The sequence below is a fragment of the Cryptomeria japonica genome, chromosome 7 (genome assembly GCF_030272615.1).
Source record: "Cryptomeria japonica chromosome 7, Sugi_1.0, whole genome shotgun sequence".
Classification (NCBI taxonomy): Eukaryota; Viridiplantae; Streptophyta; class Pinopsida; order Cupressales; family Cupressaceae; genus Cryptomeria; species Cryptomeria japonica.
In genome coordinates, this window is record NC_081411.1 from 670,373,140 (window position 1) to 670,399,441 (window position 26,302).

A 26,302-nucleotide genomic window follows, 5' to 3' on the forward strand; every position below is an offset into this window, starting at 1 on the left:
TAACGGAGGGTAATGACAGGGGTTCGATAGGATAATGAAGGGCAATAGGATATGAAGGAGGAAACCTGCCCCCAAGTGTGGTGTGCAAGAAGTTCATAGATTACGCATGATGCCTGTTTGCCAGGTTTTCATCACGGTACTTGCCCAAGGCACCTGTTTGCCAGGTTTTCACCAGTGGATGAATTATTTTTGCTTTACCTTTTTTTTTGCTTTTGTCTTTTTCTTTTTTTTTTTTTGGATTTTTTTTTCAATAGAAGACGGACACATGATAGGGGATGGAAGAAGGACTCAAGCATCTTTTTGTTTGGATAGTAGCCTTGAAATAAATGGACCATGACCTTTTAAAGCATGCTCAAAGACGTTGGTAGGATAAGGACATGGAAAACGAGATGAAACTAAGGCGAGGATTTATGCAAATGATTGGACCAAAGGGATCGAAGGATGGAAAATATGCATTGGATAATGGATAGGGTATTGGAAGAATTGGGCTTGAGCAAATGGAAATGTTGGCAAGATTGACATTGGCACACACCTTGAGGGGTGATGGACTGATGGAGGAAAGACGTATTTTGGATATTGAGATTTTGATGGAGGAATAGCTTGGGATTTTGGGACATAAGGGCCCAAAACGGATGAAGAAGGTGATGGAGGAACAAATTTGAGAGGTTTGGATGGAGGAATAGCAATTTTGGATGCCAAGTGGGATATTTCTTTAGGCTTTTGTGCTTCAAGGAGCCGCTTAGGGATCCACATGGTTTTTGATTTTTCATGCTTTTGTGGTTCCTTGGAGTGCATTGCTTGCACAAGGGATTTAGGAACCCATATAGACTTTGACTTTGCTTTACTTTTCTCAGTGGGCCTTTGTGACCTTTTGGATATATTTTTTTCTTTTTGGATCATATTTTTCTTTGTTTTGACATGTCGATTATATTGGACATGTTGATCCTTGAATACATGTGAATTTCTAGACTTATGACTTTTATACTTGGCATCCAAATTGCTTGGAAGAGGGAATGAATGCATGGATGGATAGGAATGAAATGGAGTTCTTTTGGATGATTGGAAGGTTCTCCAAGATGTGTTCCTTTGCTGATGTTGCATAGGAGATGGAGGGATATAGGGACCTAGAATGGATGGAAGCGATGATGGGGAAGGTGGACATTTGGATTTTGACTTTGAAGGGATACCAATGCCTTGAGTGTGAGCTTTGTAGCCATGACCATTAGTATATTCTTTGATACAGAGGGATTCTTGCTCATGAAGGTCTACTCCTTTGCCTTTATGAATATCTTGACTTCTAGGATACTCTTTTCTTTGGGAAGAAGACGCGAGTCCATTATGAGGTGGATATGATATGAGAGAAATAACGAGATCTTGAAATGGATTGGATTGCACCAAAGTGGAAGAACCCATTGTTAATGTCAGGGGTTCATGAACATCTTGCACTGACATGTTAGAATCCTGAGGAGGATTAGGATCATGAGAGGGACTAGGATTGTGTAGTGGACATGGTTCAATGACAGGCTCCTCAAGAGATGTAATGGGAGAAATAATGGGATCATCAAAAGAAATGCAATCTTGGAGTGGATATGTTGGAGCATTAGGACAAGGAGATGGAGGAACAAAAGGATCTTGTGGAGGATTTAAAGGAATAATTTGATCTTGACAAGGAGGAAGATCATTGGAATCCTCTTTAAAGGTGCTTTGCTCTTGACTTTCAATGGGATCATCATAAAGGATGGAAAGGATATCTAGAATGTCAATGGGATTTGAAAGGACATTTTTTTCATGAAATGGAAGGGGATCATTTGGGGTTGGATGGACTGGGATATCTTGATCTTGCTCGGGGAATGGAGTGTCAATAGGACTTTGGATAGGATGGACAAGAATAGGGGAATCATCGTGAGTGTCTAGGGAAATGGGATCCTGGTCAACAATTGGATAGGATGATAAGGTTTCAGGATCTTGATCTTGATCTATTTTAAGACATGTTTCTTCATGCTCTAAATTATCCTCTTGACATGGGGTTAGACTTTGGATATGCATGAGGGATTTTGGCAAGGGCTCAATGTTTTGGGATGAATGGGATGCACTTTGAACATTTGTGATGGATTCTGACAAGGAATCAATGCTTGAACATGAGGAAGAGGGACTTTGAATGGGGTCCTCTAAAATAGGTAATGGCAATAAAGTGCATGGTGGCATTGGGTCTTGTATTTCTAAAACATGACAAGGATGTGCATCATGAATTGGATTATCGTGGCAATCAATTATGGATAGCTCTTGGGTAATTGCATCCTTGGGTGTATTGTTTGATGAGGACAATATAGAAGGTTCTTGTGAAACTTCTAAAGGTGTAGGGATGGATGCCACTGGAAAATCCATTTGTTTGTGGGGGGATGAGGCATTGCTAGACATAATTGTATTATCTTGATCTTCCTCAAAGAACTCACTTGGTAATTTCCTTAGGAGCATTGCAATAAAGCCACCTTTCTTTCGAGGTTTTGACATAGTTGTATCTGGAATTTGAACTTGTTTGGAAAGGAGTTGGTCTTGGTTTGATGTCATGTTTTGATTTTGAACTAGATGTTGATCAAATTGGTTTGACATGTTCAAGATTTGGCTTGGTGTGTGTTGCAACCTTTGGTTTTGAATGTTTGGTTGGCGTTGTTGACATTGATATGTTGATTGAACTTGTTGATATTCCACCATTGGTTGGACTATTTTTTGACATTGTATAGTTGGTTGGACATATTGTTGAAATTGGACCATTGATTGTGTTGGTTGAATATGTTGGACAATTGGTTGAACCATTGGTTGTATTGGTTGAAAATCAGATTGATAGTAAACACCTTCTTGTTCTTGTTGTGGAAGCACATAATGTTGAAATTGATGTTGTCTCCTTTCTTGAAATTGTTTCATCATCTCTATTTGGGAGAGAAGAGCTGGTATGTCTGATCGTTCAAGAAGAGATCTTACATCAATTGGCTCAATCTTTAGATTCCGACCTGGAAATTTTTGAAACATTTTGGACATTTGCGATCTATTCTTCTCAATGTTTTTCACTCTTTGTTCCAAAATCTCCTCTTCTTGAGCTAGTTTCTCCTCTAGTTTTTGTATTTGGAGACTTGTTTCATCATAAAAAGTTTGATCAATGCTGCTTTGTTGTTGGGTTGGATATAATTGTGATTGCATTGTCGGTTGATATGTCAAACTTTGTTGCATCATTAGTGCTTGGAACCTTGTTTCAATAGACAAGTCACTATGCAAATGCAATATTTTTGGAATTTTTCAAGGATAATATATGATATGCAACTAAATGCAACCTAAATAGATGAAAATGCAATCTATGGCAAGAATGCAACCTATGTTTTTGGTTGTTTTTGAAGATTTTGACAAACTTTTGAAATGCAAATCTAAGAGAGACCCTTAGGAAATTGGAATGATATCTAGACCTTAAAGGACAAAAGGACGTAAGTGACAAAAAGACAAATGACAAAGTCTCCCCTATATGCTTGGATACTAAGCTAGGTTTGACCAAATGATATTGATGACAAAAGGAAAAAAGATTTGATAAGGTCTAGACTTCTTAACAATGACTTAGGGTTCATCAAAGATTAGGATTACTCAAGTATGACAAAACCTAATTTTGGCACTATATGCAAAAGGACATTACTATGCAAGTGACCTTAATATGATATGATAATGACCTAAGCTTAATGAAGAGACCTAGGGTATGCAAATATGAATGAATGACAATGATATGACTTTGATGCAAGAGGACATATGCAAATGGATGACTCTTATTGATATGCAAAGGAATATGACTTAGGTAACACCTAACCTTGGTACTTGACAATGACTTTTGCAAAATGCAACCTAGGATGAACTTAAATGTAAGTGACATGAATGTTGAGACAAGATTTTGAACAATATTTGACAACCATGTTTGAAGATGAGTTTTGAATCTTGATAGACTTTTGTTGGATGAATGTCTCTTGTGTTTAAACCTATGTTGGATCAATTTGTTTTGCTTTTTGAAATGGGATGCAATTCAACTTTTGACAAGCAAAGAATACAAGATATTGCAACTTAGACTCAAGACAATCATGCTAATTCCCACATTTCTTATGGTAGGCAAGGACATTAGGTACTTGAGAGGTAGACTCATTATGGGATTCAAGGAGAATACATAGATGCTTGACCCCATGGGCTCCCCTCCACGGCACTCACTTCTCAGGGCAGCCAAGCATCAGTCCCCATGGAAATCTCCCCATGGCGAACTTAGTATCTCTTCCAAGTATCCGAATTTGTCCTTCTCAAGCAACTAGAAGGGTTTTTGGCCTCTAAAAACAAGGTGTTTAGTAAGGATTTCTGTTAAGCATTACTCCTTGATGTCACGCAAGTGTGATTGAGACATTAAGCCCATCAAGATACCAAACAAATGTAGTCACGCAAGCACGATTTAGACCAAGAGGCCCTACTTAGATGTTGATATGAGAAAGAGTCCAAGGGTCATCACTTCCCAAGTAACTACAATTCCCACATAATACTTCCTTCAAAGCTTTCGCTCATCAGGTATTTTTTTATAGTGAGTTAGAATGCCAAGGAATTCTAGCCGTACTCACTTTGGGTTGTTCCCTTCTCACGATTATCACTTGCTTGCAAAAGCAAAGTGGTCGGGAAGGCAGGCCCTCTAAAGGAGACAAACAATCAAAGACATGAGCATGGTATCGAAGATCTAGATTTCTGATCACCCTAAGAAGGATGAGAGCATACTCTCCTACTCCAATGTCACACTCAACAATCAAAGCACAAACATGTTCAATCCAACCTATTTAAAAATCACTAGGTGCCTAAAACATTTAAAGACAAACACCAAGTTTAGTTGTTTCTCCAAGGCAACCTGCAAAACCCAAGTTAGAAGTTTGATATGCTTATTCTTTGACCTTTGAATCTGCACAAACTGTGTTAGTAGTTTGATTTATTGTCTTTGCCATGTGTATGCCAAGATTCTGCACAAATAATTAGTACCAAAATCCAAAGCACAAAAAATAGAATGCAAAAACTAAACAAATTTCAAATAAAACACTGCATTTTTACCCCTATTCTGGACTTTACACAGGCGCAGAAGTCATGACACAGGCGCAGAACCCATGACACAAGCATAGAATGTCTCTAACACAAGCACAGAATGCATAACACAGGCACAAGTTAACTGACACAGGCGCAGAAGTCTCCAGAAAGCCCTGCACTGCCCTATTTTTGGGTTTTTTGGCCTGCAAATCAACTTGAGAGCACTCAAAACACCATAAAGAGGTTAGATGGTTAGTGTTCACGTCGGGTTCACCAATTAATGTACGTTAGGAAATAGGAAATCATCACAAGACAAGATAAACATAATAGCTCAATCACAAATGCATCCATTGCAATGAATCTATCCTAAGACACACTCAATAGAGACATGAAAACAAAGCATACAAAACTAAATATTCATGCAAACCGGATGATGATTTGAATGCTCCTTCCATGTGGCTCCATTGTTCTTCTTTCCTCTCCAAATAGTTGTGGATCTCACCTACAAGTGCACACACAATTGAAAGCAAGTAGACGGGATTTTTGATCAAGAGTACTAGAAGCTTAGATTCGATAGCCTGATTATCAATTATCAATTACCAATTAGCCTTGATTGATGAAGATCATCCAATTTATAGAAGAATTGGAGAGATGACAAGATTAGCATGATTCAATTCAAATGGAAATTGCAAATCAATTATGTCAATTATGACAAATTATGACAAATTATGCACTTTCTATGCACAATTTGTTGATTGATAATTTATGACAAATTATGACAATTTCTATGTCAAAATTGATTGATCGTCAATTATGACAAATTATGACAAATTGACATGTCATTTCCATGAATTTAGGAGAGAAATAGGAGGAATTTGAAATTAGGAATTAAGAAAATTAGAAAAATTAGAAAATAGGAGGAATTAGGAAAATTAGGAATTAATAAATGATGAAATTAGGAATTAGGTAAATTAATTAATAATTTGTCATTTATTAATTAATTCACAAAGAGGAATAATTAGCCAATTAAATGAAGATTTAATTGTAATGAGAAGACTTAGGATAAATAAGTAATTTATTAATCCTAGAGGAAGAAATGACACACAAGGTTAAATGATTAAATCATGAAACCCTAGAAGGTGAATTAGCAATGCGAGGATGACAATTAGGTCTTGATTGAAGATAATTAATGTCGATCATGATTTTGATTTAACAAAGGACCAATGTGACAAATGATTTGATTGATAAATGCGCCAATTGACGAGGAACAATGACAAATTGATCCAAATTGACATAATTGAGACAGACAATGATCGATAGCGAAATGATCGCAAAATGACAAAATTGACAAGAGGACAAGGATTGATGACAAAATAGATTGCAAGATGACAAGCCCACGATCGATGACAAATCGATCGCAAAATGACAAGATCGAACATGACAACGACCAATGACAAATCAATCGCAAAATGACAAGATTGAAAATGATAAAGATTGATGACAAATCGATAAGAGGACAAAACCCTAATTAGGATTGACGATGTCCCAAATGATAAGATTGATGATAAGATTAATAAGAGGACAAAACCCTAATTAGGATTGACGATGTCCAAAATGATAAGAAATTAGCACGCACATTGATGCGATAGGATAAAATCGATCAAAATCATGATTGGATAGTGTTGTCGACAAGACCAAATTTGAAAGCGAGATAGAATGAAGAATGTAGAAGAATGACTCGATGTTCGCAAATGATAAAAACCAAGTGCGTGACATAGGAGAAATGTTAATGCGATGCAAAAACCTAAAATGAGGCAATGCGCAAATGTTAAAGCATGACTCCGCAAGCGTTGACCATTATTGGAATGAAGATTAAAGATTTCCATGATAACACCATGCACAGATGAGCAACAATCTATATGATCGAATATCAACTTTTGTATATATAAAAATGTCAAATGATTACAAATGTATGTCCATACACAAATATGACATAAACGCCAACTGAAACAAAATGTATGTCTAAATACGTGAATCTATGTCCATATACAAAATATACATGCCAACTAGACATGTAAGCATCCCAAAACTATCAATAACATCCTAAGTTGCTGATGGATCATCAAAATCGATCCTCTTCGCCGCATTGCTCGGCTCTGAAGGATGCTGCACAAGAAAAACAAACCACGATTAATATTAGTTATATTATATAATTCACATTCAAAAAGTTAACATAAAAATGAACTATAATTGAACTACTCTTGTTTACCCCATCTCCACGTTTTCTCTTCAGCTTTACAGGACTCTTGATGTATGTCTTTGGTAGAGGAGGTATGTTTTGAATATTTTCATACACAACCTACATATGTTCAAAAACATGACATTGATACAAGTTAGCATATAATTGTCACTGATAATAACAAATTATATCTACTAATTATAACAAAAAATAAACACACATCTACTTGAGGCATCTCTTCTTCTTCCGGTATACTGGGTGTAGTCATCAAGGATGTGAAGCCAAGAATTCTCTGTATATATACACAACAAGTATATGAAACTATCAATCTATGTCTACACATGTATAATCACTATAAGTTATTTAAACTATTCATTCAATCATATTTGCATTCAGTTACCTTTCCCTTGTCTCCAACTGCACTACCAGATCCTAAATCACACTACCCCGCACTCATGTTGCTTTTGCCCTATAAGAGTAAAATTAGATATACATGCAAGTTATTACATAATCTAATTAATACCAATATAAATGATGAGCATGTATGTACAATAAAATACAAACGACTAGGTGCAATAATATATGTACCGTCAAGCTATCAAGGCCAAATGAAATGGCTGACAAGGTGCCCTCCTGAATCTTTCTCATCTCATCCTTGGTCATCAACTGTTAAATAGACCATGTAAATAAAAATTAATAGTTAATATTATCTAATTTATAAATATTTAATTAAAATATAACATGAACTGTGAAAATAAAAATCTTACCACTAGCATGTGAGGACTCCCCAGGGTATCCTCTAGTCTGTGTAATAACATCTGGTGCATCATGCATCTCATGCACCTCATAATCTGCATTGTCCATAGGAGGATCGACAGGTTGTCCAACTGGACCCAAGCATATGTGCCCACACATGACACAACTATGGGGCACACATATGTGTGGAGCCGAGGATGACGTGTCAATGCCACCAGATGCACCACTACCATCAAGAGTAGGCTGAGCTACTGACGCATCCTGAGAAACCAAAAGGCTACTCAAAGAGTGAATAGCCGATATGGTCCATGAAGCCGCCTCACAAATGATATCAGGATGCTGCACTGTAGGTAGGGGATCAATAGGAGGAGAGGGGACATACGGGCCCTGGACTACTTTGATTGCCCCAGGTCTATTTTGGGGCATACCTAAACCTACACCATGGAAAGGTTGGATGTCAAAGTAGTTCACATGTTTGTGTAAAACAAACTCAGCATACAATTTTTTTATGAAATAGAAGAGGATATCAAGATTGTTGTTGGGTGGTTTGTCGAAAACCATCCACCAACGATCCCAAAAGTTTTTCACAATCCCATCATTTGTGCACCATTTAATAGAAAGTTTTGTTTTTTTGGGATCTACGGGCTGACCAGTACGGGGATTGACAAACAATGAGGCAATTTCGGCTTTGGATATCTCAAGATCCTTGAGATATCCTTATACGACAAGCCATCTGCATATTTTTCCCTCATAGAATCTCGCCACAAAAGGGTGGCATCATGCTCCTTAGTCATGGTTTCCATACTTTTTATGATCGACGTGAGAGGATCAAACATTGGGTTTAGACGAGGGATCCTACGATATACTTCTGCAATCCCCCTCAATTCATTCAAATTTTGTGCAATCAAATCCTGAATTGAGGGGGGGTTTGGCAAATGAGGATTTGGTTGTTGCGGTTGTGGTTGGTCAGTGTTTTCATTATTATCCCCCATTTTTAACCTAATTGAATGTAAACAATTAAATTTAGTTAACAAATTTAAACAATTAGATATTTGATTTAAAAAAACATAGTTTTCATTAAAAAAACCATATTTTCAATGAAAAATCAAATAAACATTAACAAAAAATACAAAAAATGAATGAAAATGATTCAAAACGATAAAATTGTTACCTTTGAATCTATTTTTTAGCAATTTTGTGTCGAAACATCGGATATCAGATTTTGATGAAATCGTGCGGCCCGTGAGTTAAAAATGACTCACGAGCTGTCACTGTCGAAATATAAAAGTCTCATAAAATCGGATAACCGATTTTTATACTTAAATTTTTTTTAAATAACATATATAATATAATAATATATTATTATATTATATAATATGTATTGTATTATATAATATTATATTATATTATATATAATATAATATAATATTATATTAATATATTATACTATATTATATTATATTATATATAATATTGTATTATATAATATATTATTATAATATAATATAATAATATATTATATAATATGTATTATATATATTATATAATATGTAACATATAATATATTTTTTAAACTAAAATTACAAATAAAAATCGGATATCCGATTTGCATAGGTAATTACCAAGCCAAGGTGTACTGACACCCAAGCCAAGCAAAAAGTCAACACGGATTTTCGCATTTTTAAGCGAGTGAGGAAGGCTATTTTTTTCACATCGCCACTTTTTGACCCCCCTTGATCCTGCACTAACCCTCATAACTCTTAACAACCTTGGCTAGGGTGCACTAGAGACAATTTAGAAGTTAATTCATCACTAGCTCAAAAATAAATGAAAAAAGACCATGTGAGGTCCAAATGATTTGAAATTAATCTATACTAGTCACTTGATTCAAGAAAACTAGGCGATGATAGACATCAAGTATGTATACTCTAATAACAACCCTAATGGTGTGTTGAACTAGGTAGCATTGCAAAAAAAAATTTATGAACACGCCCTATGTGAATTCCCTTTATTCGAGAAGCTCATCTTTAGAGATTAGAAAATTTATGCACTTATCGATGGGAGAGATATCTATTGTGCAAAAACAAGAAATGTAAAAAAATTGTTAAAGGAAAGGATGAAAGGTATCACAACCATAGCCCCAAGACTATCGTATGGTGGGTGTGTTGGGAAATGGGGAGGTGGTTGTCCTATATAGTGCTACAATTTTGGCCACCTCTATAAGTTATGATGAAAAGATATTGTTGCAAATGCAGGCTAGATCACCTTATTAGAAACCACACATGCTTGAGCTGGCAAAGGAATTAAAGAATGGAGCTAACGTGGCAACAATTTTGGGTGGAGGAATTACTAATGGCTACTAAAATTGAGGAGTGCCCTATTGGAAATGAAGATTAAAGCATGTGCCAACTCTCTACACGAGGGAAACAATAAATATTTTTAAGTGTTAATCATGCAAATTGACCCGAAGCGTTGCTCATTCTATAGGAGTGAAGACAAATGATTATTATGCAATAAGTGAAAATCATATTGCCACCTCTTCGCATTAAATACAAATTTGGCAAAAAAATTAGCATGTACCAAAAGGTATCTCTAGAACCTTCCTATATTATGGGCAGAAAGAGATTTTGTCCTTGCGTTGTGAAAACTTGTGATGTCATATATAAAGCTTGCCTTCTATTCCATGTGTCATTTACTATCCTTATCAATGTGTCTTGATATATCGGTCCCAAGAAAACTGGGTTTTTATTGTATTTGAATAGATCCTTTGACATCTACGCTTGACATAAAAGATATTTGTTTTGGATATAGTTATAGATTTGGTAGGTTCGACTCAAGTGTATTTGAATTTAATCTTCTCATAAATCCCTTTGGTCTTGTGACAAACCCCTTAAAAAATAGGTTATTTTTGATGCGCTGCCAACCACGTTTTTCATTACAAGTGCCTAATGACATGCTTTCAATGGTCTAACTTGGATATTTTTAATGAGGGCCCATAGGGGCCCATTTATAGCTCTTGTCTTTACATTTGCATTCATTTTGACAGTTTCCATCATTTATTTTAGTGATTCAAAGATTTAAAATTTTCCTTTGTCTTTCTGTAGAATTTCCTTGATGTTTAAGAATTTGGATGCATGTGCCTTTGATAAGACTAGTTCCAAGTTCACAAGATGACTACAACCTTCATTAGCTAACCATACAACTAGCCTGTTCTCTTCTCTGTATGTGTGGACAAGCTCATAAGAGTCAAAGAGCTTGAGGTTATCCCAGGACCTTTGAAGTATGTGGGCAATCTTCAAGTTGGTGGCTTTTCTCATCTTACATGCATTAATGATAATTAGGGAATCACCTTCAATGATGAGTTTTGTAATTCCCAATTCTCTAGCTAGAATGATACCTCTTAGGAGCACCAATGCTTCTACAAAATAAATTGTTCTAAGACTAGTTCCAAGTTCACAGGATGACTACAACCTTCATTAGCTAACCATATAACTAGCCTGTTCTCTTCTCTGTATGTGTGGACAAGCTCATAAGAGTCAAAGAGCTTGAGGTTATCCCAGGACCTTTGAAGTATGTGGGCAATCTTCAAGTTGGTGGCTTTTCTCATCTTACATGCATTAATGATAATTAGGGAATCACCTTCAATGATGAGTTTCATAATTCCCAATTCTCTAGCTAGAATGATACCTCTTAGGAGCACCAATGCTTCTACAAAATAAATTGTTCTAGGGGGACACTCATTGCTATTTATTTCTTGATGCCTCCTTCATGATCTCTAACTACACAACTAGATCCTAATAGTCTTGGTTTACCACACAATGCTCCATCAAAATTTAGCTTTAATGAATCTTTAGGAGGAGGGATCCAAGATATTTTGGATTGATATATCTTTTGATCTCTATGAACCAAAGAATAATCTATGTAACAAATGTTAAGATCTTCCCAACACTTAAATGTTAAGATCTATAGTCTTGTTGTTTTTGACGTGTGAATTGGCTACCTCTTAAATTTACTTGATGATGTTAAAAATGATTGATTCTCCCTCAGTTTTTTGTTTTCTAAATATTCTTTTGTTACATTCACACCAAATACCCTAGACAATCATTCGTGGGGCTGGAACCCACATGCAAGAAAAAAAGATAATCTGTGAAGTATTGGCTAGCCTATATACGAATCCCAAATATTATTGGGAAATGGAGCATACCATCCTATCTTACTCATGATGGTTGACCAACATAATTGACTAAATGGACAATTGAGAAATAAGTGATTCACATCTTCCCACCTTTCCTCACACAAGACACACTTGAATGGCTCTACAATTCCCATTTTATTTAGCCTTGAACTTGTGAGGATCCTATTTTTTAAAACCAACCAAGAGAAGCACCCTATCTAATGGAGAATAATGTCATTCTACCAGAAAGAGTATGCCCTTTGTTGACCTGACAAATTCCCCCGAGACTTTAGAGATTTGTAGCCTTGATAGAGTATTTCCTTGAATTTGAAAGAGCCCAAGTGTTTTTGTCTTCTTGGTCTGACAGGACGATTATTCTAGATGCTAAGGTGCTCTTGATGGGAGCTTTCTCATGAGAATCATGTGGCAATTAGTAAATATCCAACATCAAAACCATTTTATTTAGGAAAATCAAAGTAATCTCGAACCTTTCATCTCCACCTCAAAGATAGGATGTCTTTGGCCTTTCGAAGTTCAGGGAGATTTTTAAGAGTGGATACACATTCCATGAATCTTCTTAGAATAGCACATGTGACCCATAATTTTGTTAACAAGTAAGCTAAGGTAGTAACAAGTTTCTATGTAGGATACTATAAAATTCCACGTGGCAAAACCCTTAGGAGGATTAGCAATTGAAAATATTTGGGAGGGTAAATACGAGTAGATGTCTTTACCTTACATGATTATGCGCCATTTAGCTATGGGGTTGTTGTACATCTTCCATTGTAATTTGGCTCCCAAGGCTAGATTCCTAACCTCTACATTGTATATACCTACACCTCCTTTCATCTTATGATTGTAGATAGCTTTTAGGGACAAAAGGGGATTTTTATTTTTACCATCTATATTCCCTTTCCATAAAAAATTGCTTACTAGTTTTTCTATGCTCAAAATAATGCCTTTAGGGACTTTGAGTACTTGAATGCTATTTTTATTTTTTTTACAAAAAAATGAACATCTCTTAACAAATGGATGAAACTTGGAGAATCCTTTATGGTGTTGGATTGCATCTAAGTTTTTGCAAATGCACTCATATATTCATGGTTATTCAAACATGTCATTATCAAAAAGGGAAATGTGGATTACGTGACCAAAAAAGTTAACCCTTGTATAAGCCTCTCGATGTATAATGAGTATTGATTCAAATACTTTTTATTATTGTTATTCAATTTAATGAAAATATACATATTTAAGTATTCATATTTTATATAGTTTTTTCTAATAAAAGCAATGTCAACAATAATAATTCTATTTGTTAGTCACTGAGTTTTGTTTTATTATTTGTTAGCCACACCCTTCACAAATAGTTGTACTCAGCTTATTCTATTCTATATTGACAACACATAAGCATGGTTTTGAAATTTGATGTATGTAAATAATGTAGTAATCTATATCTATTCTTTATAGGCATACTTGTAGCATAAGTATATAAAAAAATAGAGCTATTTGAAAAATAGAAGTTTTAATTGTTATTTTGAGTTTCATAGTTATATTTTCTTTTAATTAATCTATTCTCTTTCTATTGACATTATTTGTTTATACAATTCCATAAGATATGACAGAAAGAATGTTTGCCCTCTCGGGTGAATACTTAAAACATGAAGTACGTAATGCAGAACAATGCCATAGATATTAGACAAGTATCAAATGTGTTATTCCATTTATAATTCGTGTCCTTTACAAGTTACAATGAGGAGTATATAAAGATACCGAGGGGGTGCGAGCACCAACCATCGCACCGCAACTACCACCCCTCGGTTGCCAACTAACAAACCCAATTACGACTTAATTAACTATTCTTATTCCCGTATACAATAATGTGGCTAACATCATCCCCCCCAAAAAGAAAAGTCGAACCTCTAGGCAACTTACAACAAAATGGAGAATACATGGAGCTCGCAAAAATCCAGAAGAAGAAAAAAAAACTAAGGAAGTGCAAAAGGCGTCCCTTATGAGGAAGGCACCAGTGGTGGTGTAGCAGTGGACGCCAAGTGCCCACAGAGCTCATACACCTGCTCTGTCCTCCTCTTGAGATCCCGTTCCGTGACCATCTGCCGCTCCATAGCAATCTTCACCATGTAGGCTGCCTCGAGCACCTCCTTATCCTTCTTGTCCACATTTTCGAGGGCACTGACCAACCGAGTCTCCAACAGCTCCCTCGAGGCCCTCTCCTCTTCCAACTATATTAGCAAGGCAGACTTCTCTGCTACTAAAATGTCCACCGCTGCCTGGTTCTATGCCATGGTAGCCTCTAGCTCGCGAAACCTGGTAGCTAGCTCCTCCCGAGCTATTACTGCTACCACCCTCAAAGCCTCAACTCTAGTTACCATCTGTTGTGACCTCCGAAGCTTTAGATAACCTTCATGGAAGGCCTACTCTACCTCTCTCACCAATGACTGCATCTGGGTCTCGCCACCCCCTCAGTGAGGTGCCAAGCCTCCAGCATCGCCAGGCTCTCCATGTCCGGCCACCCGACACACTCAAAACACATCTCAAACTTAGCTCGGCATCCCGTGCGGGCAAAGGTCAACAACCCTTCCATCCGCTCAACCATGGTTGCATCGGCCTGGAGTGTGGCAGATGACACAAGCCGCTATGCTCCCAGAGTCATCTCAGTAATAAACTGCTCCAACTCTCCACCCTGCTGACTTCCCATGGGTACCTCCTCTTCTTTGTATGGACTGGTTACTACCACCATAGTGGGTGAAGCAACCCTCTGAACTGCCCTGCTGCTCGAGGAACTCCCTTCCTCAAGATCAATGACATCCAAGGAATACGTGGTCCGCCCTGGGGATAGAGTGGCCTCTCCCGGTGCTATGGGTGCCATCTGGTAACGACTCAACCAGCTAGTGAGGTCATCATGAAGAGTGCCTACTGCCGTCATTGCCTCCTGCATATATCTGGGTAACCCTGGCACATCCTGTCCTGTCACATCCGGCACCTTGTGCACCATGGAAGCCTCTGCACTCGCCAAGGTCTCCACTCGTGGTGGTGTCATGGCTATCATAGCCCGAGGCTACCTGAAACTAGGAACTGGTACCGTGGTGACTACACTCACTGTCCCGAAGGACCGCGGCATCGCCAACTGACAAGTCTCTCGTAAGCGGGCTGGTGTAAAGTGGACCTGCACTTGTGATGCTATAGTAGACCCTATTGTACCTACAGACTCCACTACCCCCTCTTCAGGCAACTAGTCGCCCCTTCTCTCTGCTAGTCGGAAACTCCCTCCGCTTACCTGGGAGGTGTCTGCGGATCCCTCCCTACCACTTTTTGCATCCTCAGCCTCAGACTCCGTATCGGACATGGCGACCTTCTTTCTTTTTGTGCCCAAACGTGCCTCCATGCCATGTGCCAAGATGTCCAAGTGTGACCAATAGAATATTGGCGGCTGGTTTGGTGCAACATGACCCTGTGGCTCCAATGGCTGTGAGCCCGGGGTGATTTGCGTGCGCACTGCGTCTAGGAATAATCCAATGGCGTGATGTGGCATGTAGAACTTCTTGTATTGCAGCGTCATGAACTCGTCCATCCTATCCATCAATAGTGATGCCCAATCGTATACCACTCCATTGTGCAGCCCGTTCATTAGCACTATCTGTGCAATGGCTATGTCCGATGCACGGGTGGCACCTGTGAGGCGACTCTTCACCACCGACAACAGGCATTGCCTTACTCCCTTGGCAAAAAATTGTTTCTTCACTCCCCGACTCTTGCCTGCACTCTTGAGGCTATCTTTCTCGCCTTGGGTAAGGTTATCACGCAACATCAACTGGAGTAGTGTGGCACGATTCTCTAGGGATATTTTCTATGAAGTGTCTATTTTCTTTCCTTTTATCCCCGGTATGCCAAATACCTTAGTGAACTCACTTGCCATGAATGACACTATTATCCTCTGATGTTGATAATCAAATACCAACTAGTGGCGATGTCTGTCATAGCTGCCAATCATGGCACGCAAAACCACCTCAAAGTCTTTTATCAAAAAAACTGGCATCTGGACGGCCCAGTGTACCTGTGCCTAGCAAAGGCTTTTCTTTATTAAATCATCCTAAGGTGTCTTTGCCCACCAGTTTCGACAGTCGATTCCATTCAAACCCTCGAACATAATATTATCTGCCATTATTTCATCTTTGTCCTTTGTTGCCAAGGGTTTGGGATGATGCTTCTTACTTTTTTGACTGGTGCTCATACCGAGACTACCTGCAATGCACACCCCAAATGGTAAAATCCATTTGCTTGTGTTTGCACTGGTTCCTTTTTTCCCTCCCTGCAACTTGTCTTCTAACGGCTGCAACCATTTCCGCCAATCTACCTTGTTCCTGTTTTTGTCCATTAGTACCAGATTACTTCTTCAATTATGCTTTTATAACCTTTTTTTTTTCAAAACTAAAACCCGTCTATCGTAGTGGCACAAACTTGTGGCTTGGTGTGTGTGGGCTTGTGCCGGCTGCACATGTGCGGGCTGTGCGGCTGTGCGATTACGCGACTGTGCGGTTATGGCTGCGGGTTGTGTGGGCTGCAGGAGTGTGCGGCTGCGGAAGTTGTGCAGCTATGGGGGTTTTATTTTATGCATTGTGCTGCGGGGTTTTATTGTGCGGTTGGTGGTGTGTGGTGACCACCGCACGGTGGCATCCACCGCCGGTGGCCCCACCGCATGGTGGTTCCACCATCGGTGGTCCCACCGTACGTCGGTGGTTCCACTGTACGGTGGGCCCACTTTTTCTTTTTTTAAATTTTTTTTAATTTTTAATTTATTTTTCTTTTAAGCATCCGTCATGGTCCGGGCTGCCTCCATTCGTGGTAAATTTTTAATTTTGACTCATTGACGACATCTGGTATCTCTTCCCCATCTAGCATCCACAACTTAATTGGCCTGTTGGTATTGACCTCCCGTACCTTGAATGGTCCTAGCCAACACACTTTGAATTTCCCAGGTTTGATTTCATTCCTTCCATTGAATTTCAACACCAACTGCCCAGGAGTAAACTTCATTCGCCAGAGATGCTTGTCGTGCCAAGCCTTCCGTCTTTGCTGGGCTGTCTCTATCACCCATTGAGCCATCATCCTTCGTTCGTCCAATTTGTTGAAAGCGTACAGTCTCTCCCTCAGGCTTTCCATGTGGCCAAGTCGATTATCGATGGCAATTCAGAGACTCAGCACCATGAATTCAACTGGCACCACGGCTTCTTATCCATACATTAGCTGGAAGGGAGTCTGTCCAGTAGTTACCTTGTAAGTTGTTCGGTATGCCCAAAGTACTGACGATAGGCGCTCCTCCCAGTCATCCTTCTCCACTCCGCAAGACTTATATATCACCGACATTATTATTTTATTGGTCGCCTCGGCCTGCCCATTCGCCCATGGATAGTAGGGGCTTGATAAGGAGTGGAAGATTTTAAACTCCATTGTTAGCAATCGGATTATGTAATTTACAAAATGGCCTCCTCTGTAACTCGTCAGTTGGATTGGAATCCCATACCGTGTAATGATGTGTTCATAGATGAATTTTGTTGTATTGACTGTCGAATTGTCAGGTAACGCCCGTGCCTCCACCCACTTGGTCAAGTATTTTGTTGCCACTACAATGTATCTACATTGTCAGGCTCTACTTCATTTTAATGGTCCGACGAAATCCAATCCCCATCTCTCAAATAGTTCCTGGGCATTTGATGGGTTGAGGGGCATAAAATCCCTTTTTAATGGCCGTCCGGCCCGTTGGCATGTATCACAGCTTGTTACCCACTCCCTAGCGTCATTATGTAGTGTCGGCCACCACAGTCCTGCCAACAGAACTTTCCTCGCCATGGTATCAAGCCCCATGTGTCCACCTGCAGGCCCTTCATGTGCTTCCCTTAGGATGCCTGAAATTTCCTCTTCTAGGACGCATTGCCGTAGGATCTGATCGGGCCCCATTTTATACAATAGGCCATTAATGAGTTGGAATGTCCTGCTCCCCAGTACCAGTTTCCTCCTTTCACCTGGTGGCATCTCCCTCGGGAACCGTGATGTTGACAAATATTCCCCCACGCTTGCATACCAGGCGGGGAGAACCGCGATGCAAAATAAGTGAGCATCTAGAAAATCTTCATTCACTCCTTCGGCTAGTTCTCCTGACTGGATTCTCGACAGCTGGTCAGCTATCACATGGCTCTTCCCAGGTCTTACTATAATGTTGAATGTAAATTCCTACAGCAATAGCAACCATTGGCTGATTCGTCCTTGGATAATTGGCTTGTTTACCAAATACATTAAAGCCTAGTGGTCCACATAAAATGTGAACGGGGTGGCGAGCAAGTAATGTCGAAATTTTTGGATGAAGTACACCATCCCAAGGGCTTCCTTTTCTGTGGTGCTATAATTTTTCTCTACCTTTGACAGGAGTCTGCTTGCAAAGTAGACGGGGTGATCTAGCCCGTGGTCGCCAACCTGCGCCAGTGTGGCCCTTATGGCAAAGTTGGATGCATCAACGTGTACGTGGAACTCTTTGTCCTAGTCAGGATATGTTAAGATTGGTGCACCCACCAACTGTGAATTCAGTTTTTGGAAGTCCTCCTCCTGAACCATCCCCCATGTATACCGTTCACCTTCCCTTGTCAGCTTGTCTAGAGGGCAGGATACTCGAGCAAAATTTTTGATAAATCGCCTGTAATACCCTATGTGTCCTAGGAAGGATTTGATTCCTGTGACATCTGTGGGTGCCTCCATTTCCACTATCACCCAAATCTTGTCTGGGTCAGTCTTGAGTCCAGCCTTACACACTATGTGTCCTAACAGCTTCCCTTGAGGCACCATGAATCTGCATTTTTTTGGGTTGAGTGCTAGGCGAGCTCGCCTGCATCTCTCCATGCATTCACCAAGTGCGGCCAAATGTGTATCTTGGTTACTATAGATGGACCAGTCATCAAGGAACGCCCTGAAGTTCCCTACTGACATCTTTTCAAATATGTGAAGGATTATCCATTGAAAGGTCATTGGTGTGTTGCATAATCCGAATGACATTCAATTATACACGTACATGCCATCCTCAACTATGAAGGTGGTTTTTAATTTGTCTTCTTCGGCGATGGATATCTGGTTATACCTAGAAAATCCATCCATGAATGAATAAATTTCATGACTAGCCACTTCTTCCAAGATGCTATCTGTAAATGGTATTGGAAACGAGTCTTTTATGGTGACCGCGTTAAGGCATCTGAAATCCATGCAGATTCGTATTTGGTTTGCCTCCTTTTTAAGGGATATCACTATGGGTGATACCCACTCGCTCGTCTACACTTTAAAAATAATCCCGGCTTCGAGCATACGCTCAATTTCATCATTCACTCTTGCTGCATAGTTTTTATTCATTCTATATGGCCTCTTCCGTACAGGTACGACCCCAAGTACGAGTGAAATTTGGTGTACGCACAGTTCTGGCAGCACCCCTTTGAGGTCCTTATATGTCCAAGCGAATACATCCTTGTATTCCATGAATATTTTAAACGCGACGGCTTTCAGGACTAGATTCCAGTCGTCGCCAACTAGGATGTTTCTTGGCTCTGCTTCTGTGTTGAGGTTTGTAAGTTTTATGGATTCTTCATACCGGATTGGTTTTGTCATGTCAAACCCGTGTGCTAGTACTTCGTTGACCGAGGCATCCCCTTTGGTGTATTCCCCGTACGTTGGCAGAAATTTGTTCTCGTCCCGATCCTCATCAACCTGCAACATGTTACACCCATACAACAACTCGTAGTCCTCCATTTGCCAGTGGAAGAGCCCATTAAGGGAATCAGTCTTGTCCTCAGAACATCCTTGGATTCTGAGAACGCCTTCCTTGTTCGGTTCCCTTCCGTACTTTCCTCTGTCAACTCCGCCTTCATCATCTGATTCTGACTCTAACGCGAGTTCTTCACTCACAAGTTGTGTTTTTAGGTCGATAATAAATTTTCTCCCAGCTTTCTCCATTGACAACATGGTACGCTTCTAGTTGTGATTCACTCTGGCTGCCACCAACCACCCTCTGCCCAGAATGGCATCGTATCATTTCTTGGCTAGCAGAATCACCACAAAGTCGAGGACAAATGGTTGTGTCCCGATGGTCACTTGTTGCGCCATGAGCGTTCCAAGGGGTTTGATACCATGTTGATCCACTCCCAGTAAGTTGAAGGTTGACGGCCATAGTGTCGGTTTGCCAAGCTGCTTCCAGGTTTCTTCCACAAGCACATTCACTATGGACCCGCTGTCGACGATAGTGTCAGTCAGAATGGTGCCCAGTATTCCCATTTCTACCACTGTCAGGTGTCGGCCATTGTATAGTGTCAGGACCAATGGGTCTATAGGTGTTCAGTTGGAACCATCCGTATTCTGGGTTGCTTGACTGTGCGAGGTTACTTGGACCATGCGTAGGAGTGCCGTACGTAATTGCGGCATCGTTTCCAAGAGGTCCTTCATTTTCACGGGCACTTCAATCTGCAGCATTTGCTTTAGGATATTTTCCTTCGCCTCAGATCGGGGAGTACTTACCGCTTCCTGGGTGCTCCCTTGTGCCAACATTTCCTTCGCCACTTCAGCCTTGGCCTCCAGCGCCCGCTGCTCCTTCGTGCGAGGGTTCGGGTATGTGGCCTTCTTTGCCTATGACTGTGTGATTGCCAATACCTGTTCCTCCGTCCTGTCGATGTTGAGCAGGTTCACTCCCAACTTTGGGCAAGTTCCATCATCGTGGTCTCTAGGCCCACACCATTTGCATAGTATTTGTGGAGTTTCTTCTGAGGTGCATTCCCTGACAAAGTGGCCCCATTGATTGCAGGCTCGGCACTGGATCATTGGCCATCCCTTTGCATCATATTGGATTCAACTCCTATTATTATTATTGGTCCTCCCCCCTCGCCGGTTGTTCTGGTATCCGCCAGATGATGCATTATTGTTGGCGGTTAGCGAAGTTCCGACGGCTGGCTGCTCTTGCATGAAGAGAACTTATTGGTTCCTAGTTTTCATATTGTAGGGACATTCCTTTGTCAAATGTCCCGCAATCTGACAAATGTCGCAAAAAGCCTTCTTGGGACAGGACCCCTTGGTGTGTCTGTCACTCCTACAGTCAGTACACCACATGTCATTTTCTTCCGTCTTACTTGTACTCCCTTTCATGGCTTTGAATTCTTTCAACATTCGTTCCATGTCCTTTTGGAGAGCGTGCACCTTTTTACTCGATTCGCCACTGCTGCTACTTTCCCCGTCAGAATCTTTATCATCGTCAGATGAATATTTATTACTTTTCTTCTTCCTTGATGTTTTGTATTCACTCTCTAGGTCCATCGCCCTATTATAGGCATCATCATATGATGTTGGGGGTAGAATTTTCATTTTTTTCCATAGGGAGGATTTCAATCCTTTAACGAACCATCATTTTTTCAAGCCCTTAGCCGGTTGGCTTTCCATTTTACCCAACAATTCCTTTAGTCTCCTACTGTATGCCCGTACTATCTCCTTGGTACCTTGGTTGGTATTGTATATCTCTGTTACAATTTTGTGATCATCACAGAGCAACCAAAACTCCTTTGTGAATTCCTTCTGTAGGTTGGCCCACGTGGCCACTTTTTGCTTATCTACATCAGAGTACCAATCCATGGCAACTCCCCGTAATGTGGCTGGGAACTGCTGTACCCAGTCATCCTAGTCTGTTACTCTGTTGGCAGACCAAATGGTTTCACATGTATGACATTGCCATAAGGGGTCTTCCTTGCCGTCCCTTGTGAACTTTGGCAATTTTTGTTTACTCACCATCTTGGGTCGTCTTCCTGGGGGCGGTTGTGTCTGTGTCTATGACCCTATGCTGCTTCCTCCAGTGGTGTCGGTGGTGTGTCCTACGTGGGCGACTACAGGTACGGTGTTTTGTCTGTCGTGTGTGGCACCTACACCCATACGGTTGCCCTCCTCTTCGCTCTCACACGCGCCCACTCCTAGTTCCCGTTGGTGATCTTTACTTCGTGGTGTAAGGGATAAGTTTCTAAACTGATCCCAAGTCTCCTCCACTAGATTTCATCATAACCTTGTTTCTTCCAGAAACTCTTCGTGGCTCCACGTCCTACGATGATCTGGTGATGCGTAGAAATTTCCGTCGACCTCTGCACCCTCCGTGACACCTCCTTGGTTCCCCTCGGGCCACCCTTCGGCAGGTCGTCCTTCGGCAAGTTGCCTCAGCCTTCGTCTACGTTCTACTTGTTGCTCTAGAATCAAGGTCCTCTACACGGCCTCCCACTCGTCCGTTTCTGCTTTTTAATTTCTATCTTTATTCAATAGTTTTGGCATTAATTGTCGCAAATTTCCATAACTCACAATTCATAAATCAAAACATGTCTTTATTAATTCATCTGCTCAAATACAACTCGTGTCAATGACACTTTTATTTGAAAAATAAAAAGTTCAACGTTTAATTCCCTCCTAGCCTGGTGCCATCCCATTTCATTTCCCATTGGTTGTTTTCTTTGTAGTTTTGAAGGATCTGTTGGCGTCGCTCTTCCTGGGCAATCTCCTCTAGGTGATCCTATTGTGCTAGCAATGCCTGTGCGAGCAACCGAGGGAGGTGGTTCATCAACCGGTTTACTGCCAGGCTAACCTCCAGAGTTGTCCACACGACACTTGGTGGGATTTTCGCTTCCGCTGCCTCTCGTCGGATGTAGGTCTGGATGGCTACCTAGAGTAGAATTGAAAATTCTCTCGTTGCCATGTCTTCTCCTATGTAAAGTTTTGTTTGCGCGTCGTCCGCCTCTAGGTTTATTTCACCAATGGGTAGGCCCATTGTGTCTGTGTGCCATCCGTGTCTTCCATTCCCGAGTACGTCTAGGCAACGACGCCAAATGTTTGCCCTCTCGGGTGAATACTTAAAGCATGAAGTACGTAATGCAGAACAATGCCATAGATATTAGACAAGTATTAGATGTGTTATTCCATTCATAATTCATGTCCTTTACAAGTTACAATGAGGAGTATATAAAGATACCGAGGGGGTGCGAGCGCCAACCATCGCACCACAACTACCACCCCTCGGTTGCCAACTAACAAACCCAATTACGACTTAATTAACTATTCTTATTCCCGTATACAATAATGCGGCTAACAAAGAACATACAAACTAATTTGAGTAATTATAAAAAATCATACAATTTTAGATTTTTTTATTATGTCTACATATTTTCTTATGTCTATATATTAGATCACATTTAATTATTCATCATTAGAATAAGAGAAATAGATCAAGAAATTTTACTTTGATAATAGTTGACTAAAATTTGAATTATCAAACTATGTACATATATTTTCTTATGAACATATTAAATAACATTCCATTATTCATCACAAAATAAGAATATTAGATCCAAGGAAAATGAGTTGTTACATTTATGAAAAGGAGATGCAAATTTTAAATGGATCTGTTTTATAGACATTTTCATAAGTTAATCATTTGCATAGATTCTAAAAAACATTTTATAGTGTAAAAATATTCTGCACAATTTAGATTTTTAAATTAATTTGCATTCTTTCATATTAAAAATTAGATATTTTATACTCATTCATTTATATTATAAACAATGATCATTATTACAGACAATTTATAGATTCTGCAATTCTACACCTTCCAAAATATTAAAACAATTTTTAAATTCTACAATTCTACACCATCCAAAATATTATTCAAAATATATAATACTATCCACGCAACCATTGCACCTCTTAATACAAATGTTATCTTATTTGAAAATAAGTTACATATACTATATGAGTATAGACGTATATATAAAGTCAAACGCATAAATATCATAACAGAAAGGGAGGACATAGACAAAGATATGTAGACAAGCAAAGAAAGTTGAAACAACCCATGTGTTGCTTGTTATTTAGGATGGACGAGGTGTGATTCGAGCTTCCAATGGATACTTCATGGACATGAGCACGTTTGTAATATCCCTAGTAAGATCGGGAGGACTACCTTCCTTAACGCATCCCCACTCGAATGCTTTAAGCAAATTGGCAAGAGTGATGGGAACATACACGCTCGCCACGTCCATTCCTGCGCACACCCGCCTTCCTGCTCCAAACGGAAGATATGCCATTCTCACCTCATTCTTCCGCATAAATCTCTCAGGCCTGAACTCCTCCGGCTCTTCCCACACCTCAGGATCATTCGACACGCTATGTAGATTGAAAAGGACTGCTGACTTTGCAGGTATGGTGATGCCCATCACCTTACACTCCTTTTCCGTCTGGTGAATAACCCCAAGTGGCGCAATTGATTCTTTTCTCAGCGTTTCCTTCACCACACTTTGCAAGTACGGCAGCTTCCTCAAATCCTCTAAACCGAACAACCCACCTTTTCCTTCCTGCGCTGCTTGGCTAATCTCATGATAAGCCCTCTCTTGGACTTGAGGATTGGTTATCAGGTAAGCCAGAGCCCATTCAATGGCCGTAGATGTGCTGTCGACTGCAAGAAGACACAGCTCATACATACTGAAAGCTATTTCTTCATCGGATAACTTGGACTTGTCTTCACCTTCCTCCCCTTCGTCAATGGATAGTAAACAGTTCAAGAAACTGCTGGGAGCACTTCGCTTAAAGTATTCTCTATAACTGCGAGCAAATCGGATTAAAGGCACCAGAAGACGCAGAACATCAGCTCTCAGAGACTTCCATTTTCTTTCCGTTCTGATTGATGAAGGAACAAAGAAACGAGCAGGAGGAAATGAATCCAGAAACACATCTGCATCTTTAGTCAGATTAATATCTTCTTCTATGAATTCTTCCAGCTTGGACAAGAAAATCTCGTCTTGAAAGTCCAAGCCAAAGCATAAGTGGGCCATAAAACTCATCCCCATCATTTTGAAGGAATGAAAGGGCTTCACCACACTATTCTTCTCTTTCATCTCTTTTTCTAGTTTCTTGATGAGTTTATTCGCAGCTTCCTGGTGAGAAGAGCTTTGAAGTGCAACGTGGACGGGGCTGAGAACATTGTTGTGCAGAACCTTTCTGAGCTTAGTCCAGTGCTCGTTGTAGGGAGAACTAATCATAGTCCTGAAAGAGGCACTGGTAAATTGCCTAGAGTAGGGTGACGGTCGACCAGAAAAATTGGTGGCCTGGTTAACCAGCGCCTCCCAGATTGAAGATTGGCCGGTGAGGACTATAAGTGGCGATGGGCCCATCCAAACTGTGATGACAGGACCATATGTTTTGGCCATGTCTGTCAAGGTGGAAAGAAGATTTCCACCCTTACTTAGCTGATGCAAGTTGCCTAATAATGGTAGCCTTGGTGGAGATGGGGGCCATTTCGTCTCTTTAGTTGATGAGAACAGAAAAGCTAGAGCAACAAATGTGGAAATGAGTGAAGCTGCTACAAGGAAAATAAACGTCCCTTGTACAGTGGGATTGTGAAGGAAATGAAAAGCGGGAAGATAATTCACAACAACCAGCGTTTGTTCCATCACTAATGAATGGACTGCTTAGAGAGCTGTGATTGTCGTTGCAACTCATGCATAGATTGCACATATAAATACACTGAGATATCCGATTTTGGGGTGTGTTCGGAGTTGATTTTATTTTCAAAACGTGAAAGTGTTCGTAAGCATTCTGGATTTCTATCCTGCTACGCATGTGTTTAGACTGTGCTGTATTCCACGTAATTCTAAGACCTTTACAATATTCAAGATTAACGGTCCACGGTTCTCAATATACACGATTTAAATGTCTTTTCCGCCAGATCTTTTGTTACACAGTGGGAAAATGGTGGGCAGCGTATCATGATATTTTTCTTGCACGACACATTATATACACATAATAATAATAATAATATTATCTTTCTTTAATAATATTATTATCTGGTCAAGAACGATTTTTTTACCTAACTGTGCTACAAATGAGGCATACATACATTACCCCTAATGGAATTTGAACTTGTACAGGGTTTTAGCAACAAATCATTGAGATCATAAACTTGAAAGGCAAAGATCACAACTCAACTAATGAATTCAACT

The 26,302-nt window shown here is 39.9% G+C and overlaps 1 protein-coding gene across 1 annotated transcript; it reads right to left on the reverse strand.

The window, feature by feature from the left end:
- Nucleotides 1–24,175: 24,175 nt before the first annotated feature.
- On the reverse strand, nt 24,176–25,753 carry LOC131032609 ((S)-canadine synthase CYP719A21-like). Its single transcript, XM_057963626.2, has one exon. It carries the CDS (start codon nt 25,751–25,753, stop codon nt 24,176–24,178), a length of 1,578 nt encoding a protein of 525 aa, XP_057819609.2.
- Nucleotides 25,754–26,302: the final 549 nt, after the last annotated feature.

Excerpts from the sequence above, each read along its gene's own strand:
- LOC131032609 (XM_057963626.2), bottom strand. The coding sequence starts at position 25,753 with ATGGAACAAACGCTGGTTGTTGTGAATTATCTTCCCGCTTTTCATTTC.